Source organism: Rhineura floridana, chromosome 1 (assembly GCF_030035675.1).
Source record: "Rhineura floridana isolate rRhiFlo1 chromosome 1, rRhiFlo1.hap2, whole genome shotgun sequence".
NCBI lineage: Eukaryota > Metazoa > Chordata > Lepidosauria > Squamata > Rhineuridae > Rhineura > Rhineura floridana.
Window position 1 is genome coordinate 51,124,813 of NC_084480.1, and position 20,073 is coordinate 51,144,885.

Here is a 20,073-nt window from a genome sequence, read left to right on the forward strand (position 1 = left end):
ATGCAATGTGGGACTTCTGCTGATTTCCCAATCAAGAAGATCTGCGCCCATCTTCATCCATGTTGCAAACTTTCCCAGATAGCACACCTCCATGTTATATTCCAAACTTGTTTTGAAAGTACCCTTGTTTTCAAAGTAGTTCGCTGTATGGTATTGGAGGCTGCTGTTTGAGAACAAAACACAGAAAGCCACCATTAGTGTGTTGGATAACTATTGCAGTGCTTTGTATCCCAGTCGGTATACTAGTTCGAAAAATCATAATGTTTCAACTTCTAAAGTGATTGGTTACTAAGAAATTAGCCTGCTTTGCCTGTTTTTTTTCTTTTTCTTTTGCTAGTGTACCCAACTCCTTTGACAAGTATCAGACATAGAAAGCCTCTGTTTGGAGAGATAGGACACACCGTCATGAATTTACTTGTTGTAAGTATGTGCTTTGCTTGGATTTCATTCTTGCCCAATTGCTGATACTACAATGGCAACATCAGAAAAGAAATCAAGATCTCTGTATTAAACACTTTGATATTGCCTTACTATCAGTATGATTTCTAAATCCTTGCTAGGGCGATACCTTTATTAGACCAATGAATATATTGCAAAATACTGAGCCAATTCAAATTTTCCATAACTCTTCATCAGGCTGGATATTAAGTAAAGCAGTGGGGTTGGCAGAGCTGCTGCTGTTAAAGCCATAAAGTCTTCATTTGTCTTGGTCTTAAAACAGAGTGTAGGAGGAGATAGCAGACTTAACAGATTAAGTACACCTAGACTGTTAGGCTATACAGGTTTCAGGATACGCCTAGGATGCTGGGATGAAGGAAGACACGATGGATTTCCCATTTCTGAAAATGTAAAATCCAGCACTTAGAATCATAGAATAGTAGAGTTGGAAGGGGCCTATAAGGCCATCGAGTCCAACCCCCCGCTTAATGCAGGAATCCAAATCAAAGCATTCCCGACAGATGGCTGTCCAGCTGCCTCTTGAATGCCTCCAGTGTTCTCTAGATCTGCTTTTCTAGATCTGCTTCTCTAGATCTGTCTTCATCCTTTAAGCAAAAGAGGTTTCTTGTGACAAAAAGCAGCAGTAAAATAAACAAGGGCAAATTTTTATATTAACTAAGCTGGAGATTATTTTTTGGCAGTTTAATAAATAAAAAAACTCAGTAAAAAGCTGAATTGAGTAGATTTACATAGTGGCCAGAGGGAATGTACCTTCAGAGAACCAAATTCCTCTTTCAGGTGATTCTTTCAGTATCAGTAAGGTGACTAAGAGAAAATTGAAGTTAGGCTCAGGAAGTATCTCCAGTAGATATCTGTTTCTTTGTGTGAGAATGGTCCCTTGGACCCACCTGAAGGGTGATTTTCACAGGTACGCCTGCCATCAGATTGGGTAGTACTGCCATCTAGCGTCCGAAGGCAAGAATGCACTAGAGTTAAAACCTGGGGCTCGAGCCCCTCCCACTCCAGTCTTCATGATGACGAGTCCGAAGTGGTAATCTGAAAGTAACCAAAGGGCAAAAGCCCCAGCAGCAAAGAAAATATACATAGCAAATATCATAGAACTTGCAACATAAGAACAGGTTTTAACTAAAGAAAATCAGACAGAGCACGAAGCACATAGATTGAACTATATACGAAATACTGAACGAATTTCCCCAGAAATCCCCCACAAGGGAGTGATGTGATGGCAGGCGTACCTGTGAAAATCACCCTTCAGGTGGGTCCAAGGGACCATTTTCCACAGGTAGCCTGCCATCAGATTGGGATGTACCAACGTAGCCCCCTAATAGGGAGGGATTCCTAGGAAGTTACAAATCAGAAATAACGTGTTGCAGGACACGTCTCCCGAAAGAGGCGTCAGCTGAAGCATAGCGATCAATCTTATAATGCTTCACAAAGGAGTTAGGGGTAGCCCATACCGCCGCTCTGCATATGTCTGTAAGAGGAGCATTAGTTAGGAAAGCCGCCGTAGTGGCAGCAGACCTGGTCGAATGGGCCGTGATGTTAGACGGCACTGGCAAATTAAGTGACTGATATGCAATAGAAATACAGGCTCGAAGCCAACAGGACAAAGTGGATTTGGACACCTTTTTTCCCAAAGATCTCGGATGAAAGGATACAAATAATGCGTCTGTCTGTCTAATATCCTGGGTGCGAGAGAGGTAAACTTTGAGCGCTCTCCTAACATCCAGCGAATGCCAGGCCTTTTCGAGGGGATGGACCGGCTTTGGACAAAAGGATGGAAGTACAATGTCCTGGCTACTGTGGAAGACTGAGTTGACCTTAGGACAGAACGATGGATCCAGCCTCAGGACTACAGAGTCCTTATGGAATACGCAGAGATGACGGGCCGATGACACGGCCTGTAACTCCGAAATCTGCCTCGCTGAAGTGATAGCCACGAGGAAAAGGACTTTAAAAGACAACAGTCTTAGAGGCACTGAGGCAAGAGGCTCAAATGGAGGTCGCTGTAATGCCTGCAAAACTTTGGAGAGGTTCCAGGATGGAAAGTGGTGACGTACCGCTGGAGAGAGGTGGGTAGCTCCTCTTAAGAAGCGTTTGAGGAGCGGGTGAGTGCCTAGGGGTGCTGCCGATGAAGAAACAGACAGAATTGAGGAGATGGTGGAGGCCTGTCTACGCAGGGTGTTCGGTCTGAGTCCCAATGTCATGCCTCTGTGTAGGAACTGTAGAATGTGCTGTACAGTGGCTTGGGGTGCTGAAAAACCTTTAGAAGTGCACCAGCTGGAAAAAGTACGCCAAGTACTCTGATAGATTCGAGTAGTTGACGGATGCCGAGATGCTAAAATAGTGTTTATGACCCCTTGAGACAGACCAGCAGAGATCAACTGTGTCCGCTCAAAAGCCAGGCTGTCAGTCTCAGCCAGTTCGGGTCCGGATGTCCTTGGGAGAGAAGGTCCGGCCTGATTGGAAGAGTCCAGGGAGCCGCCATTGACATCGAGAGGAGGTCCGAAAACCAGGGTCTGCGAGGCCAGTAGGGTGCTATGAGTAAAATCCGTGTCCGTTCGAGTCGGAGTTTTGTCAATGTCCTGCCTAGGAGTGATATAGGCGGGAAGGCATACAGGAGCCCGTGTGGCCATGGTGTCGTCAGCGCATCCACTGCTTCCGCCATTGTCTCTAGGTACCTTGAGAAGTAACGAGGCAGTTGGCAGTTTTGGCTGGAGGTGAAGAGATCCAGTGAGAGGGGGCCGAACCGCCGCTGAAGGAGGGTGAACACAGCTGGATGAAGTTTCCATTCTCCCGGATGGATCGTTTGCCAGCTGAGCCAGTCGGCCGTAACGTTTAGCGTGCCGCTGAGGTGTTCTGCTCGTAATGACAGGAGGTGGGACTCGGCCCAGTCGAAGAGTCGTGTCGCTTCCTCCTGTAGAGCCCTGGACCTTGTGCCTCCTTGTCTGTTGATGTGAGATTTCACGCAAACATTGTCCGTGCGAATTAGGACGTGTTGTAGAGCGAATAGTGGCTGGAAGTGTCTTAGAGCGAGATGAGCAGCCCTGAGCTCCAGCCAGTTGATGTTGTAACTTAGTTCCTGGGTTGACCACACGCCTTGGACAAAGGTGGAGTTGCAATGGGCTCCCCAGCCGGACAGACTAGCATCCGTGGTGATTAGGACTCTGGTTGGGTCCCGGAACGGTGTCCCCTTGGTAAGGGAAGTTGTGGATACCCACCAGCGGAATGATTGCGTCAGAGATTGGCCCAGAGGAATTACGCGATGGTTGGACTTGGAGATGTCCGCTTGAAAGGGTAGGAGAGCCCATTGTAAAGGTCTGGAATGATGTCGGGCCCACGGAACGATGTGGATGGTGGAGATCATTGCTCCGAGAAACTGGGCCAGAAACATGACATCTGCTGTGGGGCGATGTAGAAGTAAGTTTGCCATGGCTGTGATGGAAGCAATACGGTCTGGGGACAGAAAGGACATGGCTAGGGATGTGTCCAGTATTGCCTCTAAGTGCTGGAGGCGCTGAGTTGGTTGTAGATGACTCTTTTCGGCATTGATCAGCCAGCCGTGAGAGTGTAGTGCCTCTAGGGTGAACTGGATCTGCCTGTTGGCCAAGTCCCGGGAGCCTGCTCGGAGGAGGAGGTCATCGAGATAAGCATAAATATGGACCCCCTGGAGGCGGAGATACGCCAGCATGGTGGCCATCACTTTGGTGAAGACTCGGGGGGCCGAGGAGAGGCCAAATGGAAGGGCCCGGTATTGAAAATGGAGGTGGCCTAGTGCAAATCTCAGGAACCGTCTGTGACCCGGGCAAATTGGGATGTGTAAGTAAGCGTCCTTCAGGTCGATGGATGCGATAAAGTCCCCTTGTTGTAGAGCCTCTACAATAGACGCCAGAGATTCCATCTTGAAGTGGCGGTATTTGACGAAGTAGTTGAGGCCCTTGAGGTCTAAGACCGCCCTCCATGAGGAATCTCGCTTGGGAACCGTAAAGAGGACGGAGTACACGCCTTGTAGCCGTTCGGATGGGGGAACAGGCTCTATAGCGGCTATCTCTAGTAGATGTCGTAGTGCGTCCTGCATGATCTTTTTGCGTGCCCTGGAGACGGGGGAGATGCAAAATTTGTCCGGTGGTGTCCGCCAAAATTCTATATTGTAGCCCTGGGTGAAGAGAAGTCTGACCCAGGAGATGTTTGTCTAGTTTAGCCAGATGCTGGAGAAGAAGGAGAGTCTGCCTCCAATGGGGATGGAGTCAGAACTGCCTGCGTTGACGGTTTCCTCTGCCATATGCCTGCCTGCTCTGGTATTGGCCCCTGTATTGTGATCGTTGTCTGGACCAGGGTGCCTTGAAGGGACGGAAATTTGTAGGCCTGGTGTCCTGTCCTCGTCCACCGGGTCGTCCTCTCCGAAAGGGTTGGAAGGAACGGTAAGGGGTAAACCGTCGTCCGGGTCTGCGGTCGTCTCTTTTGGCCGTAGCTAGTGCAGGTTTACGATTGTCCTTGGGGTCGACAAGGACTGCTTTGAGAGCGTCCTCGCCGAAGATCATATTTCCCGAGTATGGAGCTAAGGATAAGTTGGTTCTGGCAGTCGAGTTGGCGTCCCAATGTTGGAGCCATAGAGTACGACGAGCTACAATTTCGGCTGCAAGGGCGCGTGCACCGTGATGGGAAGCGTCTAATGTGGCGTCGGCCACAAAGGCAGCAGCCTTGTGTATCTTGAGGATACCTTTCCTTAGTTTGGCGGGATCCGGGTTGGGTTCGTCAAGGATATCCTCTAACCACATCATGGAAGCCCGTGAGAAGATAGAGGCAGTAGAAGAGGCCCGGATGGAATGAGCGGAGGCCTCATGGATCTTACGGAAGACAAAGTCAAGCCTCCTCTCATAGGGGTCCTTGAACAGTGATTCGCCTTCCTTTGGAAGGAGAGAACGGGATACAAGATTGGAAATAGGTTGGTCCACCCCTGGGATGTTCAGAAAGGACATGGATTCTGGGTCCAGGGTATAGAGCTTGTTGGCTAAGGAGGAGGAACGACGTGGACGAAGGGGACGGGCCCATTCTTCTCTGGTCAGTTTTTTAATGGGGTCTGGCACGGGAATGAAGTGCTGCACTGATCTGGGGGACTTGAGAACTCTGGCACTCTTGACAGGAGGGACAACCGGTTGAATAAGTTCTGGTTGAATGCCAAGAGCGTCCAAGACTCTACGTGACAGACGAGAGAAATCCGCCGGGTCAAACAGGCGATAGGAGATCTCTTCCTCCTGGTCAGATTCCCCACTCCATTCATCCAGGTCAGTCTGAAAAACGTTCATGTAGTCATCAGACTGAGATTGTTCTACGTCCAATCTACCCCTGACCACCTCATATGGGTTAGGAGAGGGTAGTGGAGCATCAGTATTGTCACCGGGTTGTCTCGCAGAGCTGGGCTGTCGTGAGGTTCCGGGCTGAGAAGACAAATGTAGAGTAGGCTGGGGATGGGATAGGCACCCCAGCCGCTCTCGTAGTTGTTGCAGGAAGTCAGGGGTCAACTGTATCCCTGGGGGAATGGAAGAAGGTAGTGCCTGTTCCTGAAGAGGAATTTGAGGCTGCCCATGCGGAGTTTGAGGAGCTTGACAGGGGAATCCTTCAAACTCTTCCTCTGAAGACTCAGGAGGAGACTGGAAAAGTGCAGGAACGGCTGCATGGCGAGGTTTCTCTGGGAGTGATGATACGTAGCATGCTCTCTTGGGCGCTCCGTGACCAGACAGGTGTTTAGTCTTTGCTTTTGCCTTGGCGTGTTTATGTTTAGCTGGCTGGCGTGGGGATGGACGGCCTGCTTCAGGGAATATTGTCACCTCAGGGTTCAAATCCGCCATGACAATCTCTGAATTACGCCCACAATGGGGAAGGAGCGGTAACAGAGCCAAGGTAGAAATAGTATAGGACAGACTAGAAACAGTATGACAGGAGTGAGTACGCCCAGTACGAGAAAGGTAACAACTCGGGTAAGGTTGGCGCCAAGCTAAGTACACGCACACAATGGGGAAGGTGCGAGACCGCCAGTTACACTGCCAACTTGGCCTTGAGCTAAGTACACGCACACAATGGGGAAGGTGCGAGACCACTAGTGACACTGCCAGAGAGGTAAGCTTTATTTAAAAATCGCAGTGTGGCCAAGGTTAGATACACGCACTCAATGGGGAAGGTGCGGTACCACCAAGGTGCACAGACTAGTCAATTGGATGTGCACCTACAAATATACACACACACACTGGGGAAGGTGTGGTATAACAGGGCTACTGGAGATGTACCTACAAATATACGCACACACAATGGGGCAAGTGTGGTATAACAGGGCTACTGGAGGTGCACCTACAAATATACACACACACGAAGAGGAAGGTGTGGTATAACAGGGCTACCTGATGTATCTGAAGGGAATACTGATTAAGTGAATATAAATTTGATAACCGGAGACTACACAAGTCCCACAACAGGGCTACTTGCTGTGTCTGAGGGGAATACTGAATAGGTGAGTATATGTTTGTTAACAGGAGAGCACACAAGTCCCAAGTGATTAGAAAAGAAAAAAGGCGGCAAAAACCGAACAAAATGGCGGCCGCGATAACGGAGCCTCTCACTAAGACTCTAGCAGGGTTTGAAAATGGCCGGGAGTCAGCTGGGAGGATATGCCACCGGAGGGTGCTAAAAAACAGGCAAGAGGGGCGATATCAGTAAGCGTAATTGAGCCCAAGCCGGGTTGAATGAACAGCAGGGCTGAGGGGCTTCTGTAAAAAAATAGAAGAAATTGCAACGGCGGCCGCCGAGGGAGCCGCAGCCACAAGCTTCCCTAAGGACAGAAATAAATAACAATGGTGGCCGCGATATCGGGGTTGGCGGGAAAAACGGGAGCGCTACAAGAGGCTTCAGAAAGGGCGGGGTGTCTACGAGGGAGCCGCAGCCGCAAGCTTCCCTATGTAGAGGCTAAAATATAGACTGAAATAAGGAGGGGGGAGACCGCAGCCACGGAGCCCCCTCTAAACGAAAAAACAGCAACCGCTGCTGTTGGAGCCTAACAGCCGCGGAGCCCCCGCAAACACGAGAGAGCAGCAGCCGCTGCTGGAGGAGGCTGAGAAGGCTGAGTAATAAACGGCAAAAAGGGGGAGGGGGGGACCGCAGCCGCGGAGCCCCCGCTAAATGGGAAAGAGCAGCAGCCGCTGCTGGAGGAAGTTCTGAAAGCTGAGTAACAAATGGCAAAGAAAAAAGGGGGGGGAGGATCGCAGCCGCGGAGTCCCTGCTAAATGTAAAAGCAGCAGCCGCTGCTGGTGAAGCCTCAGGGAAGAACCCCAAAGAAATCAAGAGGTAAAAAGATAAGAAGAGTAACAGAATGGAAATAAGACTTAGCTATGCTCTGTCTAAATTCAGATCTGCCTCGGACGGAGGCAAGAATGAAGACTGGAGTGGGAGGGGCTCGAGCCCCAGGTTTTAACTCTAGTGCATTCTTGCCTTCGGACGCTAGATGGCAGTACTACCCAATCTGATGGCAGGCTGCCTGTGGAAAACTTTCATTTAATTTAAAGACAATTATGTACCATATTAATCAAGTGGACAAACTAAATTAATCATGTGATATAAACTAAAGCTGTGTGGGTGATCTGCTATAAAACTGTGTCCAGATTCTTATTTATTATAATACTCTTCATTTGAGCTTCAAATAATGAATTTAATGTCATGTTGAATACAGAAACTCTGCCTCAAATATTTATGCAGAAATGTCTCGTAGTTCATATATAACCATGCTGTTCATGTGATATGTATTTCTTAGTGAGCTTAGGAACTTGAAAAGTATTTATTTGGAACAATAATTCCTATTAGTTCCTTTGACAAGTTTGCCATGGATCAGTAAACTAATGTCAGTGTATAGCATTGTTGATCAGTTGAACCAAGAACTGGTACCCTGTGAAGGCTGCTAGAAAATGGGATTTCATGCTTGGTTTCATGTAGGAGATATAGTTCAGCAACATCTGGAGTGCCAAAGGTTTCTCACACCTGATATAGATGTTAAATGGCATCAGGGATAATATAGTGTCCTATAGCATCCCATAACAGAAGGGCCGGGGGGGCAAGAGACATTCCCCCAATGCTACTGTCTGGTTCTGACGATACAGGTAGGATCGGAACCACAGTAAAAAGTGTAAACATTGCATTATAATGTATCAATTGCATTAATAAAAAATAACACAACCATTAGTAGGATAAGGGTGCAATTCTCTTGGTAGTTATGCCAGACCAAGAGGAATCAGGATATGAATCCTTGCGGTGGAGGAGAGAAGGTGTCAGCCAGCCAGGTTGTGCCAGCAGGTATTCCTCACCTGGTCACAGCTGCAGCACAACTGGGGAACTCTGCCATCAGCCAGGAACAGCCGAGGTTTGGCTGGCACAGCTGAGGCTGATGCAAGACTTGAAAAAGAGGCGTTTCAGGGGCAGAATTGAATGGAGGGTGACTTAACACCGCATCCTGATCCCAATACAGTTTGGCTGTGTCCTGCAACTCCAAGTCCCAGTAGATGCTATGCCAGAAGAAACTGCAGACAAGGAGAGGGGAACCCCCAAGCCAGCAACCAGCCAAAATGAAAATAATAATTGTTTATTGCAGCCCAATGAGTTTTGAGTAACAAAAGGCCCTTTATTAAGGACAGTCTGTGAAAATACATATGAACAACATTAAAATCAATTATAAAACGTGTTTAAGAATATAAACTACAATACAACATTTATAAGCTTGTCTATTAAGAATAAACAATGCCATAATCTGCAGGAGGCTGACTCATAAAATGCAAACATCCATATGGGTGGCATATAAAGCTGGTGTCTATCTTATAATTAAAAACATGAAAGCTTCACAACTAACATAATAAATGAATTAAAACAGAACCCCCCTCCCCCAAAGTTTTATTTATTTATTTAATTCTCACAGGGCTTTTTTAGGAACCTGAAAGCAGAAAGAGGATAAGAAAAATAAAAAAGGAAGAAAAATACCTTGTGCAAATAACACACTGCTATCAGTGTAAAAAGCTAACAGAATTCTTGAAAACAGCTGACAAAGGAAGGAGGATCAATAGCAACCCACATACTCAAGTGTGACCACACAGTGAAGGCAGAAGAATTTTCAAGTTCTTAACGATATATGATACTGGTCTTCATAAAGAATAATGTCATGTAAAAGTGAAGCACATATATACAAATGGCACACCAAACTGTTATCTATCTGACAATTGTCTACAATAGGGGAGTTATTCCTAATAAATCTTCATTGAGACCTGTGGGGGATACACTCCTCAACTGGAGGATCCAACAAAGTCCTCTTTTTAACAGAACATTTTAATTAGTACACTGCACATATTCTATGGCCCCAAAGACCAAGTCATTGGGAGCATGTCTTTGGGTCTGAAAATGGATCACCAGTGGAGATCCCACTCTGTTATTGCGAGTGTTACTAAGGTGCTCTCCAATAAGTTTTTTGAGGGGTCTCCTGGTTTGGCCAATGTAAATTTTTTTGCAGGGACACTTGTGACAATCCCACCTTTGGCTCCACCTGTCAGGTTCCCACCTGCTTGTGGCTACCGCCTTTCTCTAGGCACCACCTCAGGACACCACCAGTCAGGATCATCGTTTTTATTTTTTCTCACTCCGCTCTAGCACAGATCTCTCAAGATCCCACTGCTAGGCAGCAGCACCAGCCACTCCCTGTAAACAATACTGCTAGAGACTTCACCTTAGTCTCCCTATGGCTTGTTACTTTGTGTCTGGGTGGCCTTGCTGTCCACAACCCCCCCTGTATCTTTGTCTATAAAGCCTACAATCCTGGGTTGCTCTGGATACTTGACGATGTTACACTTTCTTCCTTCACCGCTGCCACCATTAGATACAGTTTCCCTTCAGCCTTGGTAATTACCCTGCCCTCCCTTCTGGTCTGTATATCCCCAGCCAAGGATCAGGCTTTTGGTAAACCAATAAAAGTATTTATTTGATAACACTAGGAAATAACAAGATTACTTTAGGAATGTTTAACAAGCGTATGGTTTCATATAGTGTCACTCTTATGTTTCCAGTTTTATATATTCTGTCCAAATATCAGCCTAATAGAATCCAAACCTCCCTCAGATCAACAAGTGCCAATATTTCCTAATGCTCTTGCTCACGTTGCTATTAACTTGGTCATATAGTAAGCAACACACCAATCTATCCCCCACAGACCGAGATTTGGGGATCAGTAAATCTGCTCTATTTTTCTTGGCAGCCCTTCTCTTGCCTTATCCAGCACTGCTGGGGGATAACCTCTTTTACACAATTGTGTGGACAAAATGGACGCCTCATGATGAAAATCTGTAGCTGAGGTGCAGTTGCATTTGATCCATAGAAATTGGCCGTATGGTAGATTGTGTCTAACGTACCATGGGTGATGACTGTCGAATCTGAGATAGGAATTCCTGTCAGTAGGTTTTTTATATAGACATGTGCCCAGGCAATTATGTTTAAAAACGACAACATCTAAAAAGTTAATGGATGTTCTATCAGATTGAATCAAAAATTGTATATGACTGTTACAGGAATTGATCCATGTGAAAAAATGATTTAGTAAAGCTTCTGACTCTCCAAATCAAAAAGATATCGTCAATGTAGCGCCCCCACACCAGAATCTGTGAAACATACGGATTCTTAGAGCTGTATGTATATATGTATATATATGTTCAGAATCATCCATGTAAAGATTCGCAACCTCAGGGGCCACCCATGGCAACCTCCTTAACTTTCATGTAACATTAATTTCTATTGAGATTACCATCATACACCTTTAGGAATTTTTAACTCTTCTGTCGTCAGTGTTTGGTTACATCCACTTGTTTGGTTATTGTTTATTTTCCTCCCTCTAAGAGTTAGCTGTTTTTAAGAATTCAAACAATAATTCTTGTTAAATCTTGGGTGCATGTTTATTTTCAGGAACATGTGAAGTTTTTATGCTTCTCTTCTGTCCTATAAGAGCCAGCTACTCCTATAAATTTTGTTTAATTGACTAGATAACAGTGTGTGATGTACGTAAGACATTCACCTTTATATTCTTCTCTGTTCTTTTTCCAAGTTCAGGCTTTTTCAAATCAGAGAAGCTCTGTAAGAAATTTCCCAATTTGAGGTGTATGTACAATTCTGTGAAGTTTTATTTTGTATTATGTTTCACTTCAGTTGTCTCTTTTCCTTATTGATTTTGTTTGAGTCAGCCTCTAGCAGCTTATGGCATTGCTTATTCTTAACAGACAAGCTTATAAGCGTTGTATTGTAGTTTATATTCTTAAGCACATTTTATAATTGATTTTACTATTGTTCATATGTATTTTCACAGATTGCCCTTGATAAAGAGTCTTTCATTACCCAAAATGTGTTGGTCTGCAACAAACAATTATTATTTTCATTTTGGCTGGTTGCTGGCTCAGCACTTTGAGGGTTCCCCTCTCGTTGTTTGGGGTGCATTTGTGGTGCCTCTCTGCTTTCCCACTCTATGCCAGAAGAAAACATACATTTCTTTTCCTCCCACCAAGCTTTGCCAGCATAGCACAGCCAGCATGCTCCCCTCCTCAGGACTCCTGAATGGAGGTAGGATATGGTGGCCCCTTCGGCCACCTTCCCTTCCACCAGCTCCACTCCCACCAGCCTCTTCCGTGTTGAATTGCTCTCTTAGTTAACAACTAAATTGTTAACACTAATGGTACACTAAGGAAGTTGGTGTGTTCAGGGGCTTAAACAATTTAAATTCAAGATTTAGTTCAACTCCACGAAATAAATCCAAAGATTTAAAATAAATCTTCTTTCTTTGACCATAATTAGAAGATAGTACCTTTCTTAGTTTTCTTAAATTGGTTCAAATTACTTTGTGGATGGTTGATATTTTGTAATATGTGGTTCAAATAAGATAATAGCTTAATTTTCATATATTCTTTGAGTAATGTCTGAAGTTTCCTACAGATAACTTGGTGTTGGATTTTGAGTGATTCCTTTTTATACTACAGAGAATAGTAATGAGACATCTGATTAATCAATTTTTATTGCACTGCAGGATCTTAGGAATTATCAGTATACATTGCATACAATTGATAACTTATTTATTCACATGGAAGTGGGTAGAAGCTGCATTAAAATACCTCTAAGGAGATACAATGAGGTAAGTACAATTTGTAGCGAGGTCTGGTGTAGATGTAATCCTTGAGGGATGAAAGGGATGAAAAACAGGCTCCTCAACTAGAATTAACCCCCCCTCAGTATTAAAATAAGTCCAGGAAGTGATAATAAAGAAGGCTTTAGTGAGGAAAATAAGAGTTATGATTATAAGAAACAAGTGACTGTAATCATAACATTTAACAACTATAATAATCATAGAATTATTATGGGGTAAAGGAGTGATCTGCTGCATCATGTTGTTTTCCCCACCCCTTAACCACTTGTGCAAATTCCCCTGTGCTCTTGCTACCAGCTGTAAACATGGTTAATTTTCTCACAGCAGTGATGCTAGTGATCTACCTAGGTTAATACTAACTAGGATGCAGACATAGTCTAGTATTTGCACTTGTTACACAGTTGTTTAGGTAACTGTACATACTAGTTGGTGTTGGTGCATTGATGCAGACATACTTAAACAACTGTGGGGGATTTTGGTTTTGAAATGAGAGGAGCAGAAAATCCTACATTCCAGTGGTGAAGGGTTACATCAGCAGAGGCTATGTTAGAAACTTTCTTCCTTTAATTGTTCATAGCCCTTGTATTGATCTTTTTTTTGTCTTCGCATGCAAAACATAAGTGCAGAAGATTGGCTCTTTGTATATAGACTGTATTAGTACCAGTATGCTGTCATGTTGGATTTTGAGTGAACAGGCCCATGTTCAAATCTCCACACAGCAGTGAAGGTTACTGAGTGACCTTGAGGTCATAATTAAATCTAACTACCTCACAGGGTAGTTGTGGGGAAGAATCATATCTTGCTATAGCTTCTTAGAGAAAGGGCAGGATAAAAATGTAATAAATATATCAAGCATATAATGTTTTGTCTTGCAAAGTTAAAATCTTAATATGTGAAAATATGAGTTTTTGTTTGGGAGGAGGAAAAGTTTCTAGGCCCTATGATATTGGAGAAAATCCTAATAGGTAATATACACTGGGTCCTAAGAAATATCTCTCCAGGTTTTATGAGCCTACAATATGCTCTTGTGGGAAAGAGGGCTTGTGTGTAGGACACTATACAAGGTATTCAAGTGACAGCGTTGATCTTCTGAAGGAGCTGTAGTGTGCTGAGAAAAAGCTTGATTTGAGAGAGATGCAGAATTGGAGGGATTAAGTACAGGTGAGTAACATTTTAGAATCTGTCTTCCAGCCTGATCCTGTGCATATTTACTAAGAAATAAGATCCATTGTGTGTATAGAATTGCAGATTTATGCATGTAGAGTTAAAAGAAGCAGCAACAATTTTATAAAAAAAATTTAGTGACACTTCTATAATTGCAGGTGATGAAAGTCATGAATACTTCTAATGAACATGTCATCAGCATTGGAGCCAGTTTTAGTCCTGAAGCAGATTCTCATTTAGTTTGTGTACAAAATGATGATGGAGCCTATCAGACACAAGCAAATAGTGCTACTGGACACCCTAGAAAAAGTAGGTGTCTTATACAGTATTTGTTCGTTATAACGTATGGTCACATTTTTTTAGTTTGGGATGTGGGACCATTTATTTATATCCACCATCTTAAAAAATGCCCTTTCTTATTTTACACTAGAAAATGTCCCGATGAGGAATGGGGGACACATGAGTCTCCAGATATTGCTGGACTGCAACTTCCACAGTCCCTGGAATTTGGTCATGCTGTCTGTGACTGATGGGAGTGGAAATGCAACAACTTTAGGTCCCCCCCCAGTGTAGATTATCATGGAAGATGGTGCCAATAAGTGGCACTTTCCTACTTAGTGTTTGAATGTTCCAAGCCTAGTATGCTTTTTTAATAACTACAGAAGTTGTGTGCATTTTTAGAACACCACAGAATGTACATACCTCCTGAAATCATGTTTAAAACATGTTAAGTTTGTATAAGCAATTGAAGTATATGATGTTTACTCAGTTACAGGTGCAAGCTTTGTTGTGTTCAATGGAGCCCTAAAAACATCTTCCGGATTCCTTGCTAAATCTAGTATTGTTGAAGGTATGGATAATCATCTCTCTAGCACTAAAGAGTTAGTTGAAATGCTAGTAACATTGATATGAATAAATACCTGCTTGTCTGAAGATTAAGGATATGTACTCATAGTGTTAAGTACTCCTTTTCTGTGTTTACCCCCTCGTCGCTTATTCAGATGATTGTATGTACACTTTTTGAATACGTCTTACCAGTTTCTTATATTTTAGCTGTGTTGTGGCATTTCATGCCTACTTTATGGTATTATAGTCATGATAGTTTAAAGTGATGAATCCTTTTTCTCCACTTTATTTTTGAAATATTCTTCAGTAGAGGTTAGTTTAGGGTATAATCTTTTAAGTTGTTCATCTGCACAAGTACCACTGAAATAAATGGAAATTCGTGCAAGAGCTTTGCTTGGTGGATTCAGCCCAGACATGACATAGATTTATGGTTCTGAATTTGTTAAATAGCTAACAGCATAGTCCAATACATGTCTGCTCCTTTTTCTTCCCTTGCTTTTGAGGGCTTACTTGCATCCTTACAGAGCAAGGGGATTGTGACAGTGATGATGCCCACATGCCACCCATACACAGAGGGCCAATGAAGTCATGATATTGGGCTCATGCCCTTACCACACACACAATATGAAAGACTATGCCAAAGCATCCCCACACCATCAGCCCCAGTGGGACAGCCAGCAGCAACCTTCTTAACATCAAGATTCAAAGCATCCTTAACAGTAGAAATCTGAATACACTCCTCACAACCACTGTTGTGGAGAGCAACATACGAAGGAGTTCCCACACCATACAACATGCACATTACTCTCTGGGCTGGGCACCTGAGCTTCCTGGACAAGTGTTCAAAACTCATCCAGGGAGGAGAAGGCTCTTTTTGCCAAGCAGCCAAAGGGAGAGACCAGGGCGCATAACAAGAACAGTTGTTGGTGCACTGATAGTAGCAGTCCCCAGTGGATCTCCACATAAGGCACAGGGTTGGAAAGCAAGGGACAATAATTTGAGCATCAGGGTGAAGGGAGAGCATCTGTCACTCCTTACCTGCCTGCCCCTCCCAATCATGTCCCATAATGTGTCTGTTCAGTCATGTTAGAGGTGAAGGAGAGGAAGCCCTTAGAACAGATAGGTATTAGCAATGTGCTCAGGTTCCCATGAGTGTTGTGGACCAAGCCGTTTTTTCAAAAGTGCCCTTGCTCCATAGTATATCTCACTAAAGTTGCTCTTTGTGAGTTTAGTGTGCATGACAAAGAGCCAGAGAGTGTGATGCTGCACACCCTATCATCTGGATGTTGGTCTCTCTGTGTACGGTTTATATACTGGTGATGGTATGTTGACCTACGCCATACCCTACTCTCTGTCAAGGTGACTTTGGCAAGGTAGTTGAACACACAGGAGTAGCTAACTTTTGCATTTCCCCCTCCCTTTGAAGTCAATGAAGGAGGGGGAAATTATTTGTGTCAGGTGTCATGCTGGTTCAGGGATGCAGTGAGGGTATGACAGCAGATTAGAATCTTGGAGTTGCTAGGCATTCCAAAGGTCATCTATCTATCCCCCTGCCAATGCCAGAAGCCTAGTGGTGACCATCCAGTCTCCTTGTAGTGGTATAAGGATGCAGCTGAAGTGTGCTTGTCTCCTGTGCCACTTGCAACTCTTGCTCTGTCTTCAGTTTTTCCACAGGGGTGTCTTCGCCAGCAGAACAGCTCTGCTGGTGCATGTTCTGCCAGTGTATAAATCATTGGGCGGTGTATAAGTCATTGTGGCAGTGCATCTGGTGTTCTGCCATCAAAGTGGGGCTTCTGCTGAATTCTATACCCTGCAGCTGATGGATCTCAAATATAGGATTGAGCCCTCACTATCGTAATAAAATATCTATAACTTAGTTTTGTGTTTGTTAAGGTAACTGTTTTTCTTTATAGATGGAATAATGGTTCAAATAACTCCAGAGACTATGGATGGTTTACGTCTAGCTTTAAGGCAGAAAAAGGACTTTAGAATTACATGTGGCAAAGTGGATTCCGGAGATCTGAGAGAATATGTAGATATTTGTTGGGTAGAAAATGAAGAAAAAACAAATGTGAGGTATGCTTTCTTTTTTTATAAAAGTCTAAATGTGTGTCAAACATTTTCTGCAAAATGTCATCAGTTTTTTGGTAAAAGGTGTAATCTTGAAGACTATTTGCATAGTCATCATATTTACAGAATTTTTGCCAACTTATATTTTGAGCTTGTTCTTATTTTTTTAATTAATCTAAAGATGTGTAGATTGGTCAGTAACTCAGAGCAGCACTATCAGCATTTTAAAATATTTTCTGAATTTTGATATGGATATTTATTTTTGCTATCTATTCTGGTTTTTTATGCAGATGTAAACATACATAAGGATGTAAAGGAGAAATACATAGAATGGCTTTAAGCTACACAGTGCAACAATGTTTAGCAAAATCATTGTGTAGGAAATCTGGATGGTGACATAGTACCCCTGCAACAGCCATAGATCATGCACACGTAACCGGTCACAAGTTGCATATGAGAGGAGCTGTCCTGGAGCTCAGTTTGAACAAGGTGTATTCAGTATTTAGGTTTTTCACTAGTTTACTATTAACTACATTTCTGTGTTGTCCCATAACAAAAGTTCTCTTTGTGACCTACATAAAAATTTTACAAGTCTGAAAGAACTTTTAAAAAGACGCCTTTGCCTGTCAACAAAAGTAATACAAAGTAGGATCAAGGCAGTCCTCTCTGGGGAAGGGCATTCCACATCCAGGGTGCTATCATAAAAGACCACTCTCAATTGTAGCCATCTGCTGAATTTCCCTTACATCTGCTACTGGCCCCAATTCTTAGGCCCCCCAAACTGAGGTGTGTATTGTGTGTTTTTTCTTGGAAGTAGCCTTTCCTACTCCATGCTGCATGGTAAACTATTTTTAAAACTGAAGGGCTTTCAAAACAAGCTTGTGGTATGACATTCAGCTGTTCAATGAAAAAAGATCAACATTTCTCTTTGCTCTTGCACGATTTTTGTGGCACCTAAGTGACTGCTTCTTTCATCAATGACTGGTCTTTCATCAGATTTTTGGCCCATCTGATCTCAAATCCAGTGTGATGGACAGTAGTATATAAAATTCTGTATAATGTGACATACCAACTCAATCTCTATTAGAAGAAGTTGGCCCAAATAAACATTTTGGACAGCGTGCAAGAGAGGAAACCAGTAGAGCCTGATTAGCGCAATTAATGTAATATTAACCTTGCTTCATAGAGTTACAAGCCCAATAGATGGGAAATCAATGGAAGGAGTTCAGAGTGAAAAAATAGTTCAAGAAGAATATTTTGAAATGGACAATAAACTTGTAAAGTGTACAGAAGTAAGTAAATGTTGTATTTTCTGTAAAATTAAATGATGCTTTTGAAACATTGAAAAGGCAACTTTGTGTGAAGGAGATACAAGATTTCTCAATTCTTCATTCCCCAATTCCCATAACTGTCTCAAGCTCTTAATATATTTATGAAACATTGTCTTCTTTGTGTTTAGTCCAATTAATTTACAGTTCATATTCTATACAGAATACACTTTATTGCAATAGTGGTCAATTTGCCTACTAATACATGAGCTTCATATGTACTCTATAGTTGCTCAGGAAAGCACCAGGCATTACTTGACTGTGAGATCTAGAAGTTGAAAAACATTTCAGCTACTAGTATTTTCACTGAAAATAGGCAGTATATTTTCCTTTTCACATAGCTCTGTAAGAACATAGGCAAGAGATCCCCAGGCTTGCATCTCTGAGCATTTGGAGGTTGTTTTGGAGCAATCTCTGCTCTCATGTGAGAGTGGATACCCAGGCAGGTTCTACAACAGTGCCATGATAGAATACATGGTGCTGATAAAGAAAGAGCAGCTGTTACTTATAATGTTCTTCTTTATTGTGGTAAATCAATAAATGACAATACTATTTGAAAGAAAGAACAGACAATCCTTCCAACAGCTTTTATTATATGATGGGATAATTTATACATTTACTCTTTTTTAAAACTTTTTTATTCTAAATGATGAGCACTTAAGATGTGAGCAGAGGTGGGATCTGGGATATTAAAGAAGGAAATTGGGCAACTCCAGGAACTCCATCTCCATCCTACTTCATAGGATAAGAGTCACTTAAAGTAACAGACTTAAAGTTCAGGCTTTGAATTCTTTTATATATACCCTTTCCGCTAAATACTTCCTGATTTTAGTAGCAAATTGCTTGGACTGGCTGTGCATGCTACGCTGTTGGGTAATCTGTGCTAATAACATTAATATCTGTGTTAGGGAATGGTAGGCATGGTCTAGGAATTAGGGGGTTGGTGGAAAGTGCAATGGGTTGCATCCAACTAGGTCCTACCCATTGAAATTAATGGTCATGACTAACTTGGGTTAATTAATTTTGATGGGTCTGCTATCACAGAAAATGTCCTGTTTCTAGGACTTAGCTTTCACTCACACTACTGGGTTGTAGCCAACGAACAGTTGGGAAAGACCATTGTCTCTGCATCTTTCAGAGTGTTAACCTGCGTTTTGAATACCCTTTTCTTCTCTAATGGTTGTGTACTTAATCATACTTGTAAGTGTGTTTTTAAATATTTCCTGCATCTATCTTGTTCCTTGGCAAATTCTAGTGAATACCATTGATCCAACAAGCCTAACATTGAACATTGCTTTAGAAATGTTATGCTGCTACAGTAGTTGTCTTGATTTTAGGGGGAGAAGTCTACTTACAGCTAACTGTTCTTTAATTACATTTCAGGTGTTCTATCTCTTAAAGGCCAGTGAGTCATACAGTCATGCTCATCAATTTGCTAAAGAAATTGCATTGGCTTCTTGTACTGCCCTTCGCCAACATCTCAAGACTCTGAAAAGTAATGGAATGAACAAGATAGGCCTGAGAGTCTCCATGGATAATGATAGGGTAACTTTTAAAAATATGCACCTATATATTCATATATGTGAGGTTAATATAAACGTTTGGAGATTGTGTATCTTGTTTCACTGCTTTGGAAAAGTGGTATAAAAATGTGTTCATATCAATTCATATCAGTTATCTAACCAACATTGATCTGGATGAGATTTAAAACACAATCTATTGCTGTACAACAGCACTTGTGATTCTTGCTCTGCTACAGCACTTGCCAACTCATCATAGAGATGATGAACTTCCATTAGTGGGTGAAAAAGCCTGATCTAGGTCACTGATCTAGGTACTTTTACCTACAGGGAGCTTACATCCTCTTCTTTCCAGCTAGCATTCTGTCATATATCACAAATAGCTACGACAGGGATCGCCAGCCCTTTGGGATTCTAGGCTTTTGAGAGTGTGCTGTGAACACCACCCCTTCTGGTTGCTTATCTCCTCCTCCCCTTGGACTCCTGT

The 20,073-nt window shown here is 43.1% G+C and overlaps 1 protein-coding gene across 5 annotated transcripts in view; it reads left to right on the forward strand.

Moving 5' to 3' along the window:
- The window catches only part of LOC133381953 (protein FAM151B-like), a 66,307-nt gene that overhangs the window by 20,882 nt on the left and 25,352 nt on the right, over nt 1-20,073 (forward strand). For all 5 annotated transcript variants that reach the window (XM_061621579.1, XM_061621588.1, XM_061621583.1 and 2 more), the window contains 7 exons: nt 338-420; nt 12,542-12,646; nt 13,981-14,131; nt 14,592-14,672; nt 16,582-16,744; nt 17,925-18,030; nt 19,450-19,611. In XM_061621579.1, the coding sequence (XP_061477563.1) occupies nt 338-420; nt 12,542-12,646; nt 13,981-14,131; nt 14,592-14,672; nt 16,582-16,744; nt 17,925-18,030; nt 19,450-19,611 (851 nt within the window). The remainder of the gene's footprint in view (nt 1-337; nt 421-12,541; nt 12,647-13,980; nt 14,132-14,591; nt 14,673-16,581; nt 16,745-17,924; nt 18,031-19,449; nt 19,612-20,073) is intronic.